Below are 16890 nucleotides of genomic sequence, written 5' to 3'. Positions count from 1 at the left end.
ACGAACAAATTTAACCTAATAAAATAAAAAATTGACATAAAAACAGAATGAAATTATGACAACAATTACAATGAGAAACAAAAATTAAGCAACAACAGCTTAATCTGTAGCACTTTGATGTCCAATAGCTATTCAGGTTTACGAATAACATACATATTTGTAGAGACAGAGAGAGAGAGAGGGTACCCATATCTCAAAATTGCCGAAAAAGGTATCCAAGAGCTTGCGAAAGGCTTGTCCCATAGCGGATTTTGATCAGTGATTACTCTCTCTCTCTCTCTCTCTCTCCCCCTCAAAGGATCAGATTGAGCTCAAGAAAGCGTCGACGATCGAACTTTTTTTTATCAGCGGTTACTTTCTTTGCGCTGACCGGTCGACCGGTCGACTGGCCAACCGGTAGTTTGATGAAAAGCCAAATGCTTCCGTTGGAGTAGACGATATCAAACTGAGCTTTTACTCAAATTTAGTGAAAAAAAATAATGCACAGTTGGAGATACTCTTAGTCATTCAATTATATAAAGTTCTACTGCCTCATCACATCATTGTGATCGAATATAGAAATCTAAATCATGAGTCTCTAGCATTTCTCCATCAACACTTTCCCCTTCTTCCTCTGCATTCTTGTTGCTAATCTCTTCTACATCATCTTCTTTTTGGTCTAGTTTTTTTGCCTCCATTTCTCCAGCCACCCTCTTCTTCTCTATGAGGAACTCAACCAAGCCTTGCAATACACTTTCAGGATCCTCATTCTTCAGTAGTTGCTTCCCAATTTCTGCTGGGGTCACCATTATCTTCCCCAACAAACCTTCAATTTCAGGAAAAAGAGAGTGCTCATTGAGCCCAAGATAATTTGCAGCTAGGGTTTTGAATTTACAAGGGCTGCAATAAGACATGTGAATGTGCACATCCATCTGGCCAGGGCGTAACCGAGCCAGGTCTAGCCTTTCTTTGTGATTAGTCGTGAACATGATGATTCGCTCATCTCCACAGCTCAACCACAGTCCATCGATGAAATTTAACAATCCTGATAGTGTTACTACGATAAGACGGAAAAAAAAGGTGAAATTTAACAGTGGGACTATGGTGTGTATGATTTTTGCATTTTTTGGGAAGTGTTATATGCAAAAAAAAGTTTTCTAGGTGATGTCCTAGTAGCTGTGGTAGTGGTGTGTTGGCAGGATGGTGAAGGTGGCGGCGGTGGCAATGGTAGTGTTAATAGTAGTGGTCGTGGTATGGTGGTAATGTTGCTGACAATAGTGGTCACATAGATAAATATAGTCTAAAAATTGTTTTTCACCTTTTTAGAAAGCATTTTACGCCCATACAACCTTGTTTTCATTGACTTTCATGTGCAGTTATATCAAACATTAAAAAATATAAATAAAAAAAAAACATTTTTCAGAAAACGTTTTTCAAAAAAGCCCAAGAATGAAATCTATGAATGTGGCAAGAGGATCAAGAAGATGATCTATGTAACTAAGAAAAAAAAAACAAAATGGAACAAGGACTTGCTTGGTTTTCTTTCTTTTCCCTAACAATATTAATAGTCTGAGCATGCCTTACTTCATTAGATTGAAGCATCCTCAAAACTGCCCTTTGATCTTCCAAGTCAATGCTACAATCTATGTCCTCAACAAGAAGTACACACCGATTTGCCATCACAATCAACAACTTCCTCAGCTCAAAATTGTCATGTATATCAGTCCCAAATCATACAAACCAGACTTTAGGTAATTTGCTATTGCAGCAATCAAGCACGATTTTCTTGTCCCCGGTGGCCCATACAACAAGTACCCGCGTTTCCAAGCCTCCAATAAAAGTCTTTTCACCTCACAAACCTCTCTAGATCCTCCTTCACCATCCTCTTCATCTCGCCGTCCATTGCCAATGTCTCAAATGTGGATGGATGGTCAAGATTTATTGAATCCCAAGTATAACTCATGTCTGAGTACATCCGCGCGTGTGCATTATTCAAAGTATGCATCTTTAAAGCCTTTCTCTCATCTTTCAAATTCATTGCCTCTTTTAGTATAAAAGGAAAATATGAGTTCAAAATGCCGATTTTCTGATCGTGATGACGCGGTTGAGTATTGATCCGGGTACATAGCTTGCTTGGATTCAGTGTCTATTTCGACTTGACACCATTTGAATTGAACCCCATTGAAATTGTCTATCATTGATTGATTTTTCGCCATGGAAGTCGAAATCTTTGTCTCTTTCTCGGGTATGCTCACTTTGTACAATTGGGTATTGAGAGAGATTTTGGATCCCAAATAGATTTGAGTAGCTTTGTAGATTTGATTCCCAACAAGCCCATCAAATTCTTCAATGATCAAGACTACTTCAGATGAGAGACTTGAAAATGGTTCAGATTTTCGAGAAGAGATAGTATTGAAGCTCATATGGGACCAAATCGCAGACAATTGATCAGACCAACTATAACGCCCTACTACTTGCTGGCCCAAATAACTTGTGGGTCAACCAACAATACCCAAAAGCTTAAGTCCAAATTATTTAGTAGCAAGGTAGTGGTGTTTTATATGCCTAAGAACACCCATGCAAACTTCTGATGTGGGACAGGGTGTTACAAACTCCCCCACTTATAAATCCTCGCGTCCTCACGAGGGTCTATAACCAATCAGAATACCACGACAAGCTCGTGGCCAGCCCAGAATAAGTGGCCCACATGGTTGTGTGCATGGGTCGGCTCTGATACCATTTGTAACGCCCCACTACTTGCTGGCCTAAATAACTTGTGGGTCGACCAACAATACCCAAAAGCTTAAGTCCAAGTTATTTAGTAGCAAGGTAGCGGTGCTTTATATGCCCAAGAACACCCATGCAAACTTCCGATGTGGGACAGGGTGTTACAAACTAACGCCCCACTACTTGCTTGTAATGACCCCAAAAATGCGTATAGAAAGTTATCCTTATTTAATTAGGGGTTAGGGGTTAATGTGTTTGCTATTGGAATTAAAGAACTATCCGTTGAGTTATGTTTTTGAAACTGGAATTGGTGACCTTACCAAACAATCTGGAACTTTTTCCCTCCGCTCGAGCGGAGCAGTAGGCGCTCGAGCGTACTTTTGGGGTTTCTAGCAAATTGTGCAGACGGCTTGAGATTCTGGGAGTTGTGATTTTCCGCTCGAGCGGGGGAGTTGACGCTCAAGCGGACGTCTTTGTTGGTCTTCGCGCTCGAGCGCAAGGTTGGGCGCTCGAGTGGGTCTCCAAGTTGTGTTGTATTTCTGAGGCACAGGGGTTCATTTTTGGACATTTTTATTAGTTTTTTGGAACTTTCTATTTTATTTTGGAGTATTGGTTGAGTTGGTAATATGATGGTAAAGTAAGATTGGACTAAAAGCTTGAATTAGAATGATTTGTCTGCGACCAGCCATCACTCTTTTGTCCTTTTCTTTTTCCACACTTTGAATTTGGATGTGAGGTTAGAACCATTGGAAAGCTTATTTCCGGGCTTCAATTTGGACACAAGAACGACCTAAAACGGAGTCCGGATGGGAGAGTTACACCTGTTTGAAGTTTTGGAATCTGTGCTGAGAGCAAGTCCGCTCGAGCGGGAATAAGGACGCTCGAGCGGAAGTTTCGGGGACAGCAGCTTAAAATCGGGATTTCTAGATCATTCTTGATATTTTCTTTTCCCCTCTTCTTTCCTCTCATTCTAGGTCCGAAACCTTAGCCCCAAAACCTTGATTTCCTTTAATTTGATCAACAATCCACCATGATTCTTACATCAAGGATGGAGAACAAGAGAAGATCAACACTTTTAACCGATTGGAATTCGGGATTGCGAAGGATTCTTCTCAAAGTTTACTTTTCTTGCTTGGTTTTTGAGGTAGGGGTTCTAATCCACTTCAATACTTATATTGATAGATAGATTTATGGTATTTCCATTATATACATATACAATTTCCATATTTAGAGCATGTAGTGTATAGTATGAGATTTGGGGTTTTATGGTTTGAAGATGTTGGGAGTTAATTAATGGGTTAAAATGGTGAATTATGAGTCCTAGGTGTATAATCAATGGAAAGGTTGGAATAAAAAGTGTTGGGTTAATAAGTTTGATTATTTCTTGAAATCTCCATATTTTCTTGAAACCCTAGGTTGATTAAAGATGATAACCAAAGATTTAACCCAAATTGAAAGTAGAATAATGAAATTGAGGTATTGAATTATGTATATACAAGTTTAATTGGAATTTGGTGATACTTGGGAATTTCGTTTGGAATTTGCGAATGAACTTGGTTATGAGCACTGTGAATCATGTCTTAATGAGAAAAGAGATTGGGGGGAAGGGTTTAATGAATAATGAATTGAGTCTTAGCAATTTAATTTGAATTATGTGGAATTATATTTGGTGGTATTGAGGTGAATAATGTTAAATAGTGTGGATTATATTAGATAGTGTTAATTATGTGGGGTTATGTCGATTATGTCAAATTGTGTTAAATGTTGTTGAATTGAATTGTGTAGGGTTATCTGCAGGGACGGACCTAGCATCTAAACACTGTGAGTAGTAGTACAAAAATGTATATTTTATCTATTGTTGATAATTATTGTTACTATTGCTCTGTTCTTTGTAAGTGTCATACGAACATCTATGACAATTGGAATTCAATATGAACTGACATGAACGCTGAAAGATTCGCGTACGTCGGTATGATTTTGGAATCCCTTATTCTGTTAATGACAAATATTAACCCTTTGTTATTTATAAGCATCCTTTGTGCTTTCTTAAAGGATAAGTGGAACTGATGTTCATCTTCGAAGAATCAGAATAATTGGAAAAAAACTATGCGAATCCATATGAATCTGAAGTTGTTTGGTTGTGTTACACATGAATGCAAAGGTTTAACATCCTTATGTGACTACATAAGAATATGAATTATTCTCTTATGTTAGGCGCACAATAATGACATAATATGACAAGAAAGGCCCTGTTTTCTGATATGTTACGTTATGACTTAATGAATGTTTACAAGTTTACGTATGTTCTAAGCTCAAGTCTGTTACAAGATTACGTATGTTATAAGTCAAGAATGTTACAAGTTAATATATGTGACAAGTTCAAGTATGCACAAGTTTAAGTAAGTTTATAAGTTCAAGTATATACAAGTTTAATATGTTATAAGTTCAAGTATGTTATAAGTTCATGTATGCTACGAATCCAAGTATGCTATAAGTCTATGTATGTTACAAGTCCAAATATGTTACAAGTATATGCCTGTTACAAGTTCACGTATGTTGTAAATTCAAGTATATTTCAAGTATGGTCTAAGTATGATTTCAGGTACATTACAAGTTCAAGTATGTTTCAAGTATAGTTTCAAGTATATTACAAGTTCAAGGATGTTTCAGGTATGTTTCATGTATATGTTACAAGTTTAAGTATGCTTCATGCCATTTTCAAGGGCTTTATGCCATTACAAGTTATGAGGCTTTTATGCCATTACAAGTTATGAGGCTTTTATGCCATTACAAGTTACAAGGGCTTTATGCCATTACAAGTTATGAGGCTTTTATGCCATTACAAGTTACAAGGGCTTTATGCCATTACAAGTTACAAGGGCTTTGTGCCACATGTTCAAGGGCTTTATGCCACACGTTCAAGGGCTTTATGCCATATGTTTCAAGGGCTATATGCCAACATGTTTAAAAGTTTAATGCTATGATATTCAAGGGCTTAAAGCCGTTATGATTCAAGCTATTATGTCTCAAGCTATAATGTTTTAAGACTGGGCCTAAGGCCGTTATGAAATTAGCACAGAATCAGACTAATTATGTAAACTCTGCATTTCTATATATGCGTTGATATGTATTATGGTTCAAGTTATGCATCATTTTATTTATGTATTACTAATCACTGAGCCCGGCTCACCCTCTGTTATGTCTGTTTCTGTAGGTCACCAATCAGGTGGTCAGTCCTAGCCAAGACGCCGCTTCCTTTTGTCAACCTTCATATGTTCAGGCACTATTTAAGTCATTTAATTTCTTAAGCTGTCAAGATGTTGGTTTGCTTATGAGTGTCCATCTAAGGTTATTGTATATACCTTTCATGTTTGATTTTGTATACGCCCGACTTTAGGGCTGGAACTGTAAATGTGTATGTACACACTCTGGGATATAGTTTGGAACTTTATTTATCTGGTATAATGCATGTGATGAATGAGATCCTGGCATGTAGGAGTAGCTCAATGGAGTTTAATTGTTCATTATTATTTATCTATTTATTTTTGTGCTTCCGATAAGGCCCCACATGTTATATTACCAAGTTACATGTCCGTCTCTAAAGAGGTCATGCCCAAACTTTTAGGGGCGGGTTTGGGGCGTGACATTGCTGGCCTAAATAACTTGTGGGTCGACCAACAATATCCAAAAGCTTAAGTCCAAGTTACTTAGTAGCAATGTAGTGGTGCTTTATATGCCCAAGATCACCCATGCAAACTTCCGATGTAGGACAGAGTGTTACAAACTCCCCCACTTATAAATCCTCACGTCCTCGCGAGGGTCTATAATCAATCAGAACACCACGACAAGCTCGTGGCCAGCCCAGAATAAGTGGCCCACATGGTTGTGTGCATGAGTCGGCTCTGATACCATTTGTAACGCCCCACTACTTGCTGGCCTAAATAACTTGTGGGTCGACCAACAATACCCAAAAGCTTAAGTCCAAGTTATTTAGTAGCAAGGTAGTGGTGTTTTATATGCCCAAGAACGCCCATGCAAACTTCCGATGTGGGACAGGGTGTTACAAACTCCCTCACTTATAAATCCTTGCGTCCTCGCGAGGGTCTATAATCAATCAGAATACCACGATAAGCTCATGGCCAGCCCAGAATAAGTGGCCCACATGGTTGTGTGCACGGGTCGACTCTGATACCATTTGTAACGCCCCACTACTTGCTGGCCTAAATAACTTGTGGGTCGACCGACAATACCAAAAAGCTTAAGTCCAAGTTACTTAGTAGTAATATAGTAGTGCTTTATATGTTCAAGATCACCCATGCAAACTTCCAATATGGGACAGGGTGTTACAAACTCCTCTACTTATAAATCATCGCGTCCTCGCGAGGGTCTATAATCAATCAGAATACCACGACAAGCTCGCGGCCAGCCCAGAATAAGTGGCCCACATGGTTGTGTGCATAGGTCGACTCTGATACCATTTGTAACGCCTCACTACTTGCTGGCCTAAATAACTTGTGGGTCGACCAACAATACCCAAAAGCTTAAGTCCAAGTTATTTAATAGTAAGGTAGTAGTGCTTTATATGCCCAAGAACACCCATGCAAACTTCCGATGTGGGACAGGGTGTTACAAACTCCCCTACTTATAAATCATCGCGTCCTCGCGAGGGTCTATAATTAATTAGAATACCACGACAAACTCGTGGTCAGCCCAGAATAAGTAGCCCACATGGTTGTGTGCATGGGTCGGCTCTGATACTATTTGTAACGCCTCACCACTTGCTGGCCCAAGTAACTTGTTGGTCGACCAACAATACTCAAAAGCTTAAGTCCAAGTTATTTAGTAGCAATGTAGTGGTGCTTTATATGCCCAAGATCACCCATGCAAACTTCCAATGTGGGATAGGGTGTTACAAACTCCCCCACTTATAAATCCTCGCATCCTCGCGAGGGTCTATAATCAATCCGAATACCACGATAAGCTCGTGGCCAGCCCAGAATAAGTGGCCCACATGGTTGTGTGCATGGGTCGGCTCTGATACCATTTGTAACGCCAGCCCAGAATAAATGGCCCACATGGTTGTATGCATGGGTCGGCTCTGATACCATTTGTAACGCCCCACTACTTGCTAGCCTAAATAACTTGTAGATCGACCAACAATACCCAAAAGCTTAAGTCCAAGTTACTTAGTAACAATGCAGTGGTGCTTTATATGCCCAAGATCACCCATGCAAACTTCCGATGTGGGACAGGGTGTTACACCAACATGGCAGAAGCAGCTATGGAAGCTGCTGTGGTAACCACTGTTTTTGCAGAAGACATGTTGGCTTCTAAAAACATGTTTTGCAACATAGTTTGGTTTGGGGTGTCGAGTGAATGATTGGAGCAGAGAATTGAAAGTGTGAAATTTCTCTCCTTTTGTTCTCCTCTATTGGTATTATCTCTCTCAAGTCATTGTGGAACATATGTATGAAGGGTGATGTATAAATTCATAAAGTTAATAAAACAGTCACAACAATATTGCATCTAAGTTAAAATAGAAAATTATGAGATATTGTGATCTCACTTTGAGAACGTTTAGGTTTGGTAGATCCATTTTATAACTGATTTTAGTGATCTGAAATATTTACTTTTTAGGATTTATTAAGTAGAATATTGATATAAAAAATCAAGATGATCGGATTTTAATAACTATATATTAAAATCAAATTTATATTACAAAAAATTGATAATTATTCTTGAAATTATATTTGTCGTTTATTTTTTAAAAATAAATATGATTCAATTATTGATGTACAATCGTCTTGATTTTTTGTATAAATATTTTACTTAACAAGTCTTAAAAAATAAATAATTTAAATTACCAAAATCGATCTCAAAATGAATCTATCAAACCTAAACACTAATAAAAATCAATTAATACAACTATAAATACACCTTAACAAGGGCCAATGAATAATCGTTGACATTAGCCATACCGGAATTTGAAGCCAAGGAATGAGAAGGTGATTTCCTCTGATACTTTCATGGATTTCATCAGTATATTTTTTTTTTATTTGAAGAAAATTCATTCAGAAAAGTCAAACGGCATTTACAAGAGTCTATCCAACCCAACACTTAGGCCTCGTTTGGGAAACGACCGATTTAGCCAAAAAGTCAAAAAATTACTAAAAAAATCAAAATGCCAACCGTCCATACCAAAAAGTCAAAGATTCTCTTTTCTCTCTACTTTTTGCACATTTTTCATATAAAGTTAAAAAGTCATTCCAAATATACTAGTTTTTTTAAATCACATTTTAGTCAAAAAGTCAAAAAATTACTAAAAAAACTTGTTCCCAAACGAGGCCTTGTACCAAATATAAAAAAAATCCAACCAGAAGCACAAATGAAAGAATCTATAAAAATATTCAGACATACATTTTACACTCGTACTCATACTGTAAAACAAAATTCATCATAAGAATTCGATAATAGAACATGTGTAAAATAATTTATAGACCCCACACAGAGAGAATAAATTTAACATCACCACCGATGAGTCAGCAATAAATAAAACAACGAGAAAACTCACAAAATATGAGCAAGAAAACAGAAAAGCAAACCCACAAATATGAGTTTACTTTTGTCTTGTTTAGTTGACTTTTTATTATTATGTATCAATATTTCTACGAGCATAGACAAAATACATAATTGACCATAAAAGATCTGTTTCGCGTTGTTTATTGAGGTTGTTTATAATTATTTATTTTTTGAAAATATGTATAGACTATCTTTATTTTAATTTATTAAGTAAAAATAACTTAAATAAATTAATAATCTAAAAATTGAAGAATAAGTGCTTTTGCTTTTACCTTTTTATTACCAATTTTGAACTTAAGACAAAAGTTATATCAAACGTGTCCAAAATAATAGTTAGCCATACACGTTAAACAATGGAGCCTCTCATTAAAAAAGCTACTCTACTCATGTAGCTACAATTATATTTTTTGTGATTGATTTTGTAATTATATTTGTAAGTTGTTATTTATATTTACTTCATTTCAAGTCAATGAAAGTAGAATGTGATTCTCTACAATAATACCCTTCCAATAATGAAGAATTTTGCAAGAATGCTTGTGTTTTGAGCTTAAACTATTTACTATTTAAACCATCATTGATTGTGTTTTGAACTTTAATTATCTATTTAAAACTATCATATTTAAATGTTTGTAAAGAGATTTGTGAACGATGATAATAACTTTTTTTTTCTTCTATTTTTCTTTTATTTTCACAAATTTAATATCTAAATACAAAATTTGATAGGAGAAAAAGAAACGAGATTTTTTGTAATAGTTTCTTTTTCCTTCACAAATTCAATATATAAACAATTTAAATATATTTTGAAATTGAAACTATAATTTAATACCATAGACGATATGCATCAATTCTTATAAACAGATTATGTATATAGCAATGGTACATATATTAAAATTTCCTATTAAAAATCTTATTAAAAGCATACATGTGTAATTTGCAAACATCATTGAATATCATTATTTTCTTTTTATAATTAATTATATTTGACGTTTTATATTTTTCGGAAAAATTTTAATAATCAGGTATGTATGTGTCATTTTGTGTGTGTGTGAATTAGATTAACTCAAAACTAGTTAACCCATTACTTTCATAGTTTCAAAATTATTAATCTTTCTTTGGTATGTTATCATTGTTGATATCTTCTTGAATCATTTGGTATAAAACAAATACTTCAAACAAAAGAAAAGAAGAAAAAGAAAAATAAATATATAAACAAGAAGAAACACATATTCATTTCTTACACATAAATTAATCACACAAAATTAACTACAAGAAGATTGTGCCTTCGTTTGGCATAAGCTAAAATAGGATTTTTTTTTTTTTTGCTAAAATAGCCACAAAAAGACATTATAGGTTTTTTAGCCTAATAAAATAAAATATCATATCTAAACTATAATCATTTCATTTTTTATTTCACAAAAGTTAAAAAAATCAAAAAATTTATCCCAAACGAGATTTTTTAACCCCAGACTAAAAAATTAAAACGTCAAAAACCCAACCCACATTCCAATCGAACCTGTGAGACTTAAAAAAGGTCGAACCATATCTCAACCAAATTTTCTCAACAACTTTCCAAGACAAAATTTTGTAGAATTGTTCCAAAATAAAAAATAAAAACATAAGTTACAGTAAACTTTATTAAACTATGATCTATTTACATTTTGTCTCATGAATTTTAAACTTAATAGTTAATTATGTTAAATATTATCTTGTTATAGTTAGTGTCACGACCCGCTCCCCGTACCTAAGGGTTAAGCATCGTGATGGCCAGTAACTGAGGTTACCTCTGGCCAATTCTTAAACAAATCAAATAACGCGAGCGGAAGTAATATTTAAGTAAGGGTACCAAAATAATCATTGGAGCTTCTATTTTTATTACAAAATATATTGATCAAAAAGGCCGATATTTACATATAAAAATATCATAAAAGTGTTGTGTGTGTGTCTATTCCGCAGCCTCGCGTTTAAGACTTTCCAAAAGCTATTTCTGAATTGCATGTTTCCTGAAAATTGGTAAAAAACTATAAACACATGACAGAGTGAGAAATATTATACCAAGAGTATAAGAGACACGAAATAACCATGGATAGTTATTTAGGCCAAAACATTTACAGATAACTTAGTCGGAACAAATAATCCTTTAAGTAGCAAAACTGAGATTATTTTCATAAATCATTTAAATGACAGAAACTAAAACACAGAAACTATGTAAATATATCACCATAACCACGGTATAGAACAAAACAGAACAGAACAGAACAGAACGGAGGTCACAGAAGTGACAGTCAGAACAGAGGTACGGATTCAAGAGGTGGCTCGTACGGATTCTAGAAGTGGCTCCCACGATAGTGTAGCACTTAGCTCCGCACAACACTTTGGTCCGCACAGAACAGAGGTACGGATTCAAGAGGTGGCTCGTACGGATTCTAGAGGTGGCTCCCACAATAGTGTAGCACTTAACTCCGCACAGCACTTTGCTCCGCACAGAACGGAGGTCAATGGATCCATGACAAACAGAGGACCACAAAGTGATCAAACAGAGGCCAATGGTTATTTAAGTCTCCCAAAGCGTGGGACTCCAATGGTGGTACTTACGAAACATAATTATTTCTAAGGTCATAGTCAAATATTTTTTAAAATATAAACAAACATATCCATAGATTTCCTTTTAAGTAAATAGGGTTCAGAAGATAAACCACGTAACTAAAACCTTTATAAAACATAATTTTTATTAAAAACATAACTTATATAAAACAGATTTTGGTAAGTTAAAATATACGTAAAATACATTTTGGTGACTCAAGGGATAATATAACTCACCTTAACTTTAATACTTCACTCTTTCTTTTTACTATCAAAAACCCTTTCAACTTTCACTATTTTTTCTTCCTTTCCTCTCTTTCTTTCTTTCTTTCTTTCCTTTCCTTCTATCTTTCTTCCTTCTTTTTCTTTCTTCTTTTCCTTACTTCTTTCCAGCGGACGCCCCCCCCCCCCCCCTATAGGGGAGAGTTGATATTTTGATAATAATTACAAAGATTTATTCTTATCCTTAATAGATATTTAAGGTAATTATTTTTTACTCAATATTTTAATATAATTATATAAATAAAATAATTTCTAATTAAATTATACTTTATCATATATCAACAAAAAATAAATTATTTATTTTATTACCATACCCATTATTATTATTATTATTATTATTATTATTATTATTATTATTATTTTGACCCCTAAACTTTTAATAATTATATTATTTTATAAAATTACACATAATAATATATAATAAGTTATATATTTTCTGAACTGAAATTAAATAATATTAGTATAAATTCTATGGCATAATTAAAAATTTGAGTTGTTACAGTTAGCCTCTTTTGTTAGGAATCTATTAGAGATTTACACAAAATCACATCATCTGTAAAACACATAACATATTTATTAAATTTTTATTGTAATAATATTCTCATTTGGTGACACTATTTGCACTTTGCCACTAAGATAAGGGAGATAAATGCAAATAAGATCACTACATAAGGATTTTATTGCTCTAAAAAAATTAGAGAGTTGTTATTCCTATTCTAAAGATATTAACGTAATTATGTATAATAAAAGACAAAAAAAATGAATATATTTAGAGCAAAATAGAATAGAAATAACGACTTTCAAAAATTAATAAAAATTATTGTCTTAAAATGTTAATAAATATGTCATATATTTCACAAATAAATTGTTTCCATTTAAATTTTAGAATAAAAATTTATAAAAATTCAACAAAAAATATAAAGCCCTCTAAACAGGAGCTTTTTGACTGAAATAGTTAAAAAAGACAATAAATTTTTTAGTCTAATAACATAAAATATCACATTCAAATCATAATCATTTCATTTTTTTTTTACAAAAGTCAAAAAATTCAAAAGGTCAAAAAGTCTATCTTAAACGAAACTTTTTAGTCCTAAATTAAAATAATCAAAAAAATAAAAAATTAACCCACATCCCAAACGAATTCTAATAGGATAAAAACTCAAAGTGATTAATTGTTGAGTTTTAAAATTTAAAAAGAGAAAGTATAAATAAATCATAATTTAATATTTAAAAAAAATGGAATTAGAGATGGCCTACACAGAACTTCCAAGAGTTTAATGGTTAGAACCGTACACATCCATATCTTTATAGGGAAAAATCTAGGCAGAACTTGAAGCACTTTTTCTTCTTTTTTTTTTTTTGGAAACTACTTATCAGTTTTGCAGAAGAAAAAAAAAACAAATATGAAGAGATGTACGTGAGATTTGTATCCTTGTAACTTTTTACTTCCATCCATCGTAGAATTACTTACACCATCCTTTCATATTTTTGTAGTTATTTTTCTCTGCTTCACTGTTAAGTAATTTTTTTTTTTTTTTTCTAAAAAAAAAAATCCATATTCCAAACAAAGAAGAGAGACATAGTTAAAAACAAAAAAAAATAGAGGATTTCTTGAGCTTCCTCAATATCTAACAATGGCTGAAAACTCTTCTCTCAGGTACCTCTGCTGCCTCGCAATAAAATCCTCCATCGTCCGCCGGAACTCCTCTCCGCTCATCTTCTCCGCACAACTACTCACCACCGCCGCACTCCTCCGCCTTACTCCGCCGTACCGTTCTTCACCACTCTCTCTCTTCAAATTCTCACACTGACTCTTTCTCCTCCGATACTCGATCTCGACTCCATGATCGATCTGATTCTTCAAACTGTTCTCAACATACTCTTCGCAGAAATCGAAACTCGTTTTGCTATTTCTAGTACTGTCTTTCAGAAACAAAGTGATGATGATTGCATTTCCGATCACAAACACGAACCAGGGACTAAACACGGCGATTGTTAGTCGCCGGAAGTAATCACCGGTGAGTTTGAGAGCGGAGAGTGGGAATTGAGTGGAGAGTTGGGAGATCATGAGGAGGAAGAAGAAGATCTCGATGAATCGGAGAAGAGTCGTGATGTTTTGAACCCTAGGGTACCTCATGGTCGCGTTCGGCTTTTCGAATTTCAAGTTTGCGATGTTGAATGAATCCATTTTCTCGGAAATCGGACTGATTTTCATGGAATTTTTTGAGATTTTGGGGATTTTAGGAGAGAGAGAGAGTTGGTTTAGGGTGAGAACTGTGGCAAAAATCGCCATTTGTGAGGAGAGAGAGTTTGCTGCAATTATGATCATGGTAGAGAGAGAAGAGAGTACAGAGAATGTACAGAGAGAGAGAGAATGTCAGTAGTTTGTTTGGTTCTTTAGCTTTCATTAAAAAAACAGAGGGCCCTAATTTCTGTGGCTCAAATGGTTCGAATTTGTCAAAACAACGTCGTTTTGAGTACAAAACAACATCAAAATTATCAAAACGACGTCGTTTTGACAAATTTAAACCATTTGAGCCACATAAATTAGGGCTCTCAAACATTTTCTTAAGAAAAATGATTTGAACTTGTTTTAAAAAAAATTATTATTAGAGAATGTTTTAATTTTTCAAAAACCTAGTGAGATAAGGTTTTATATAATAATTGGTTTGAGGTTTTCAAAAATCTTAGCTTACTATTTCACTCTATTCACATTTCTTAGGGTCCGTTTGAGAAGAGTTATTCCAGACTTTTTTGGCTATTTTAGTCACAAAAGATAAAATAGGCTATTTTAGCCACAAAAAACAAAACATCACATCCAACCCATAATCATTACACTATTCTCTCACAAAAAAAGCTAAAAAATCAAAAAGTCCTTCCCAAACTAAGATTTTTAGCCCAAGCTAAAATAGTCAAAAAAATCAAAAAGTCAAAAAGCCACTTTCCAAACGGAGGCTTACTCACCTCATATATGAGGTTTTGCTGTTGCGGGGTCTCATGTAGATTTACCCTGAGCTTATTTTAATAATTTTAACTGTTGATATTATAAAAAAAAAAAATTGAGTATATAATTCATGAAATGATATTAAGTTGATCGAATATTTGTAATTACATAATTAGGCCTTACTTATTTATAAATATATATATATATATATATAGTCTATATTGTCAAAATCATGTTTGTTGTTCGTTTTTTAAAAACACAAATGTGATATTATGATGTGGTTATAGATGTGTAATTAATTTGATTTTTTTTTTTTTTTATGGATGGTCTCAGAGGTGATTCTATCATTAAGTTACTTAGGCCATCACCTAATATTGACGAGAAAATTTAAAAACATTCTTATTGTTTAAAGTCCCAACCTTTAAAAAGATTACGTAGATAAGACCTCCTTTTAATGTTTGTCTCCATAAATTTTGAGCCACTATTAGATGATTTGCACAACGAACCCTATAATATAAATAGTTCAAATCATCAAAAACAAGACGAGATAGTAGCAACCCTTATTTCCGTTGTTATAAGTTTGTAAAACGCACATTTAAATATACCAAAACCCAAAAAAATAAAAACTTAATTATTCATGGTAGATACGAAGTATAGAGGAAAAATGTTGACAACTTAGAGAGTGTTTGGGAAGTGACTATTTTAATTGGTTTTTTAATTTTTTATAAAAAAATGTACAAGAACAAATAGAGAGAGATTGGTGTGATTGGATGTTTTAACTTTTTGACTATTTTAGCCAAAAAAAATAAGGATAAATTATTATAAATCAACTTGTTTCGATTCGTTTTTCAGAATTTACTTTTCAAAAAATTAATATTTTTTTTTTCATTTTCACTGGATTTTTTTAATATTCTAAGCAATTTTTTACAAAAGTGATCAATACCAGTAAAATTACTCTTTCTAGTTTTTTTTTTTTTTTTTTTTTTTGGGGGGGGGGGGGTGGTGGTATTCATTGGCTTTACTGGCAGCCCACCCCTATAGGCGTAAGAGGAAAAAATTACTCTTTCATAGAAAATTTTCGCTCCAGACAAACACAGTGTTAGGGAGAGCCAAATTAATTTATCAAAAAAAAAAAAGAAAAAGAAAAAGAAAAAAAGAACGAAGATATTTTGTTGGCCATTTGTATTGACTATTATTATTATTTATAAAAATTTAAAAAGGAATAACTCATGGTAAAAAGTTTGAGAAGAGAACTCGCAGCCTTGCCAAATTTTATTCAGAATATGCACACAACTGTTACAAGAATATCAAATATACAAGAAGTTTGATTTGATAACTTCATAGTCCTATCAATGGATCAGACTTCCTATCTGAGAATTCTGTCTGAGAATTCTATTTGAAAAATCTGGATCCGCTAAACAGAAATCCGATACACAGCAAACATCAACTTGTGGGGCTGAAAATCTCAATCTTGCAATCAGTTTCAACATAATAATATATTGTTAGACAATCTTCACTGTATTTAAATAGATTAAATTCTGTTGTGTACAAAACAACAATAAGAATATAAAGAAATAAAGAAAATGAGAGAATTTGTTTGATTACAAAAATCAAACTTGAAATAAAAATATATAAATAAAAAACAGATTTTATTTTGTTACAAAAACAAAATTAAAATCTAAATAAATAAACAAATAAAAACAACACTGGAAGTAAATTAAATAACTTACTTGATTTAATTTCTTCGAATTATTTTTCTGATCAAGTCCAGTGTTTGACACTGTGTCCTTAAGACAGAT

At 33.7% G+C, this 16890-nt stretch overlaps 1 protein-coding gene and 1 pseudogene across 1 annotated transcript; both read right to left on the bottom strand.

Annotated features, from left to right (window-relative positions):
• Positions 1-1344: 1344 nt before the first annotated feature.
• On the bottom strand, positions 1345-2402 carry LOC114283836 (protein HYPER-SENSITIVITY-RELATED 4 pseudogene; annotated as a pseudogene).
• Positions 2403-13768: 11366 nt separating this feature from the next.
• Positions 13769-14335, bottom strand: LOC114283837 (uncharacterized). Its single transcript, XM_028226708.1, has one exon. It carries the CDS (start codon positions 14333-14335, stop codon positions 13769-13771), a length of 567 nt encoding a protein of 188 aa, XP_028082509.1.
• Positions 14336-16890: the final 2555 nt, after the last annotated feature.

The sequence above is a fragment of the Camellia sinensis genome, chromosome 3 (genome assembly GCF_055761805.1).
Source record: "Camellia sinensis isolate YWXY chromosome 3, ASM5576180v1, whole genome shotgun sequence".
In the NCBI taxonomy this organism is placed as follows: domain Eukaryota; kingdom Viridiplantae; phylum Streptophyta; class Magnoliopsida; order Ericales; family Theaceae; genus Camellia; species Camellia sinensis.
Note: the sequence above shows the minus strand (reverse complement) of the source record. Positions and strands in the feature narration are given on the sequence as shown.

Bases quoted from the DNA above. Each gene is read 5' to 3' on its own strand.
- LOC114283837 (XM_028226708.1), bottom strand. From the start codon at position 14,335: ATGGATTCATTCAACATCGCAAACTTGAAATTCGAAAAGCCGAACGCG.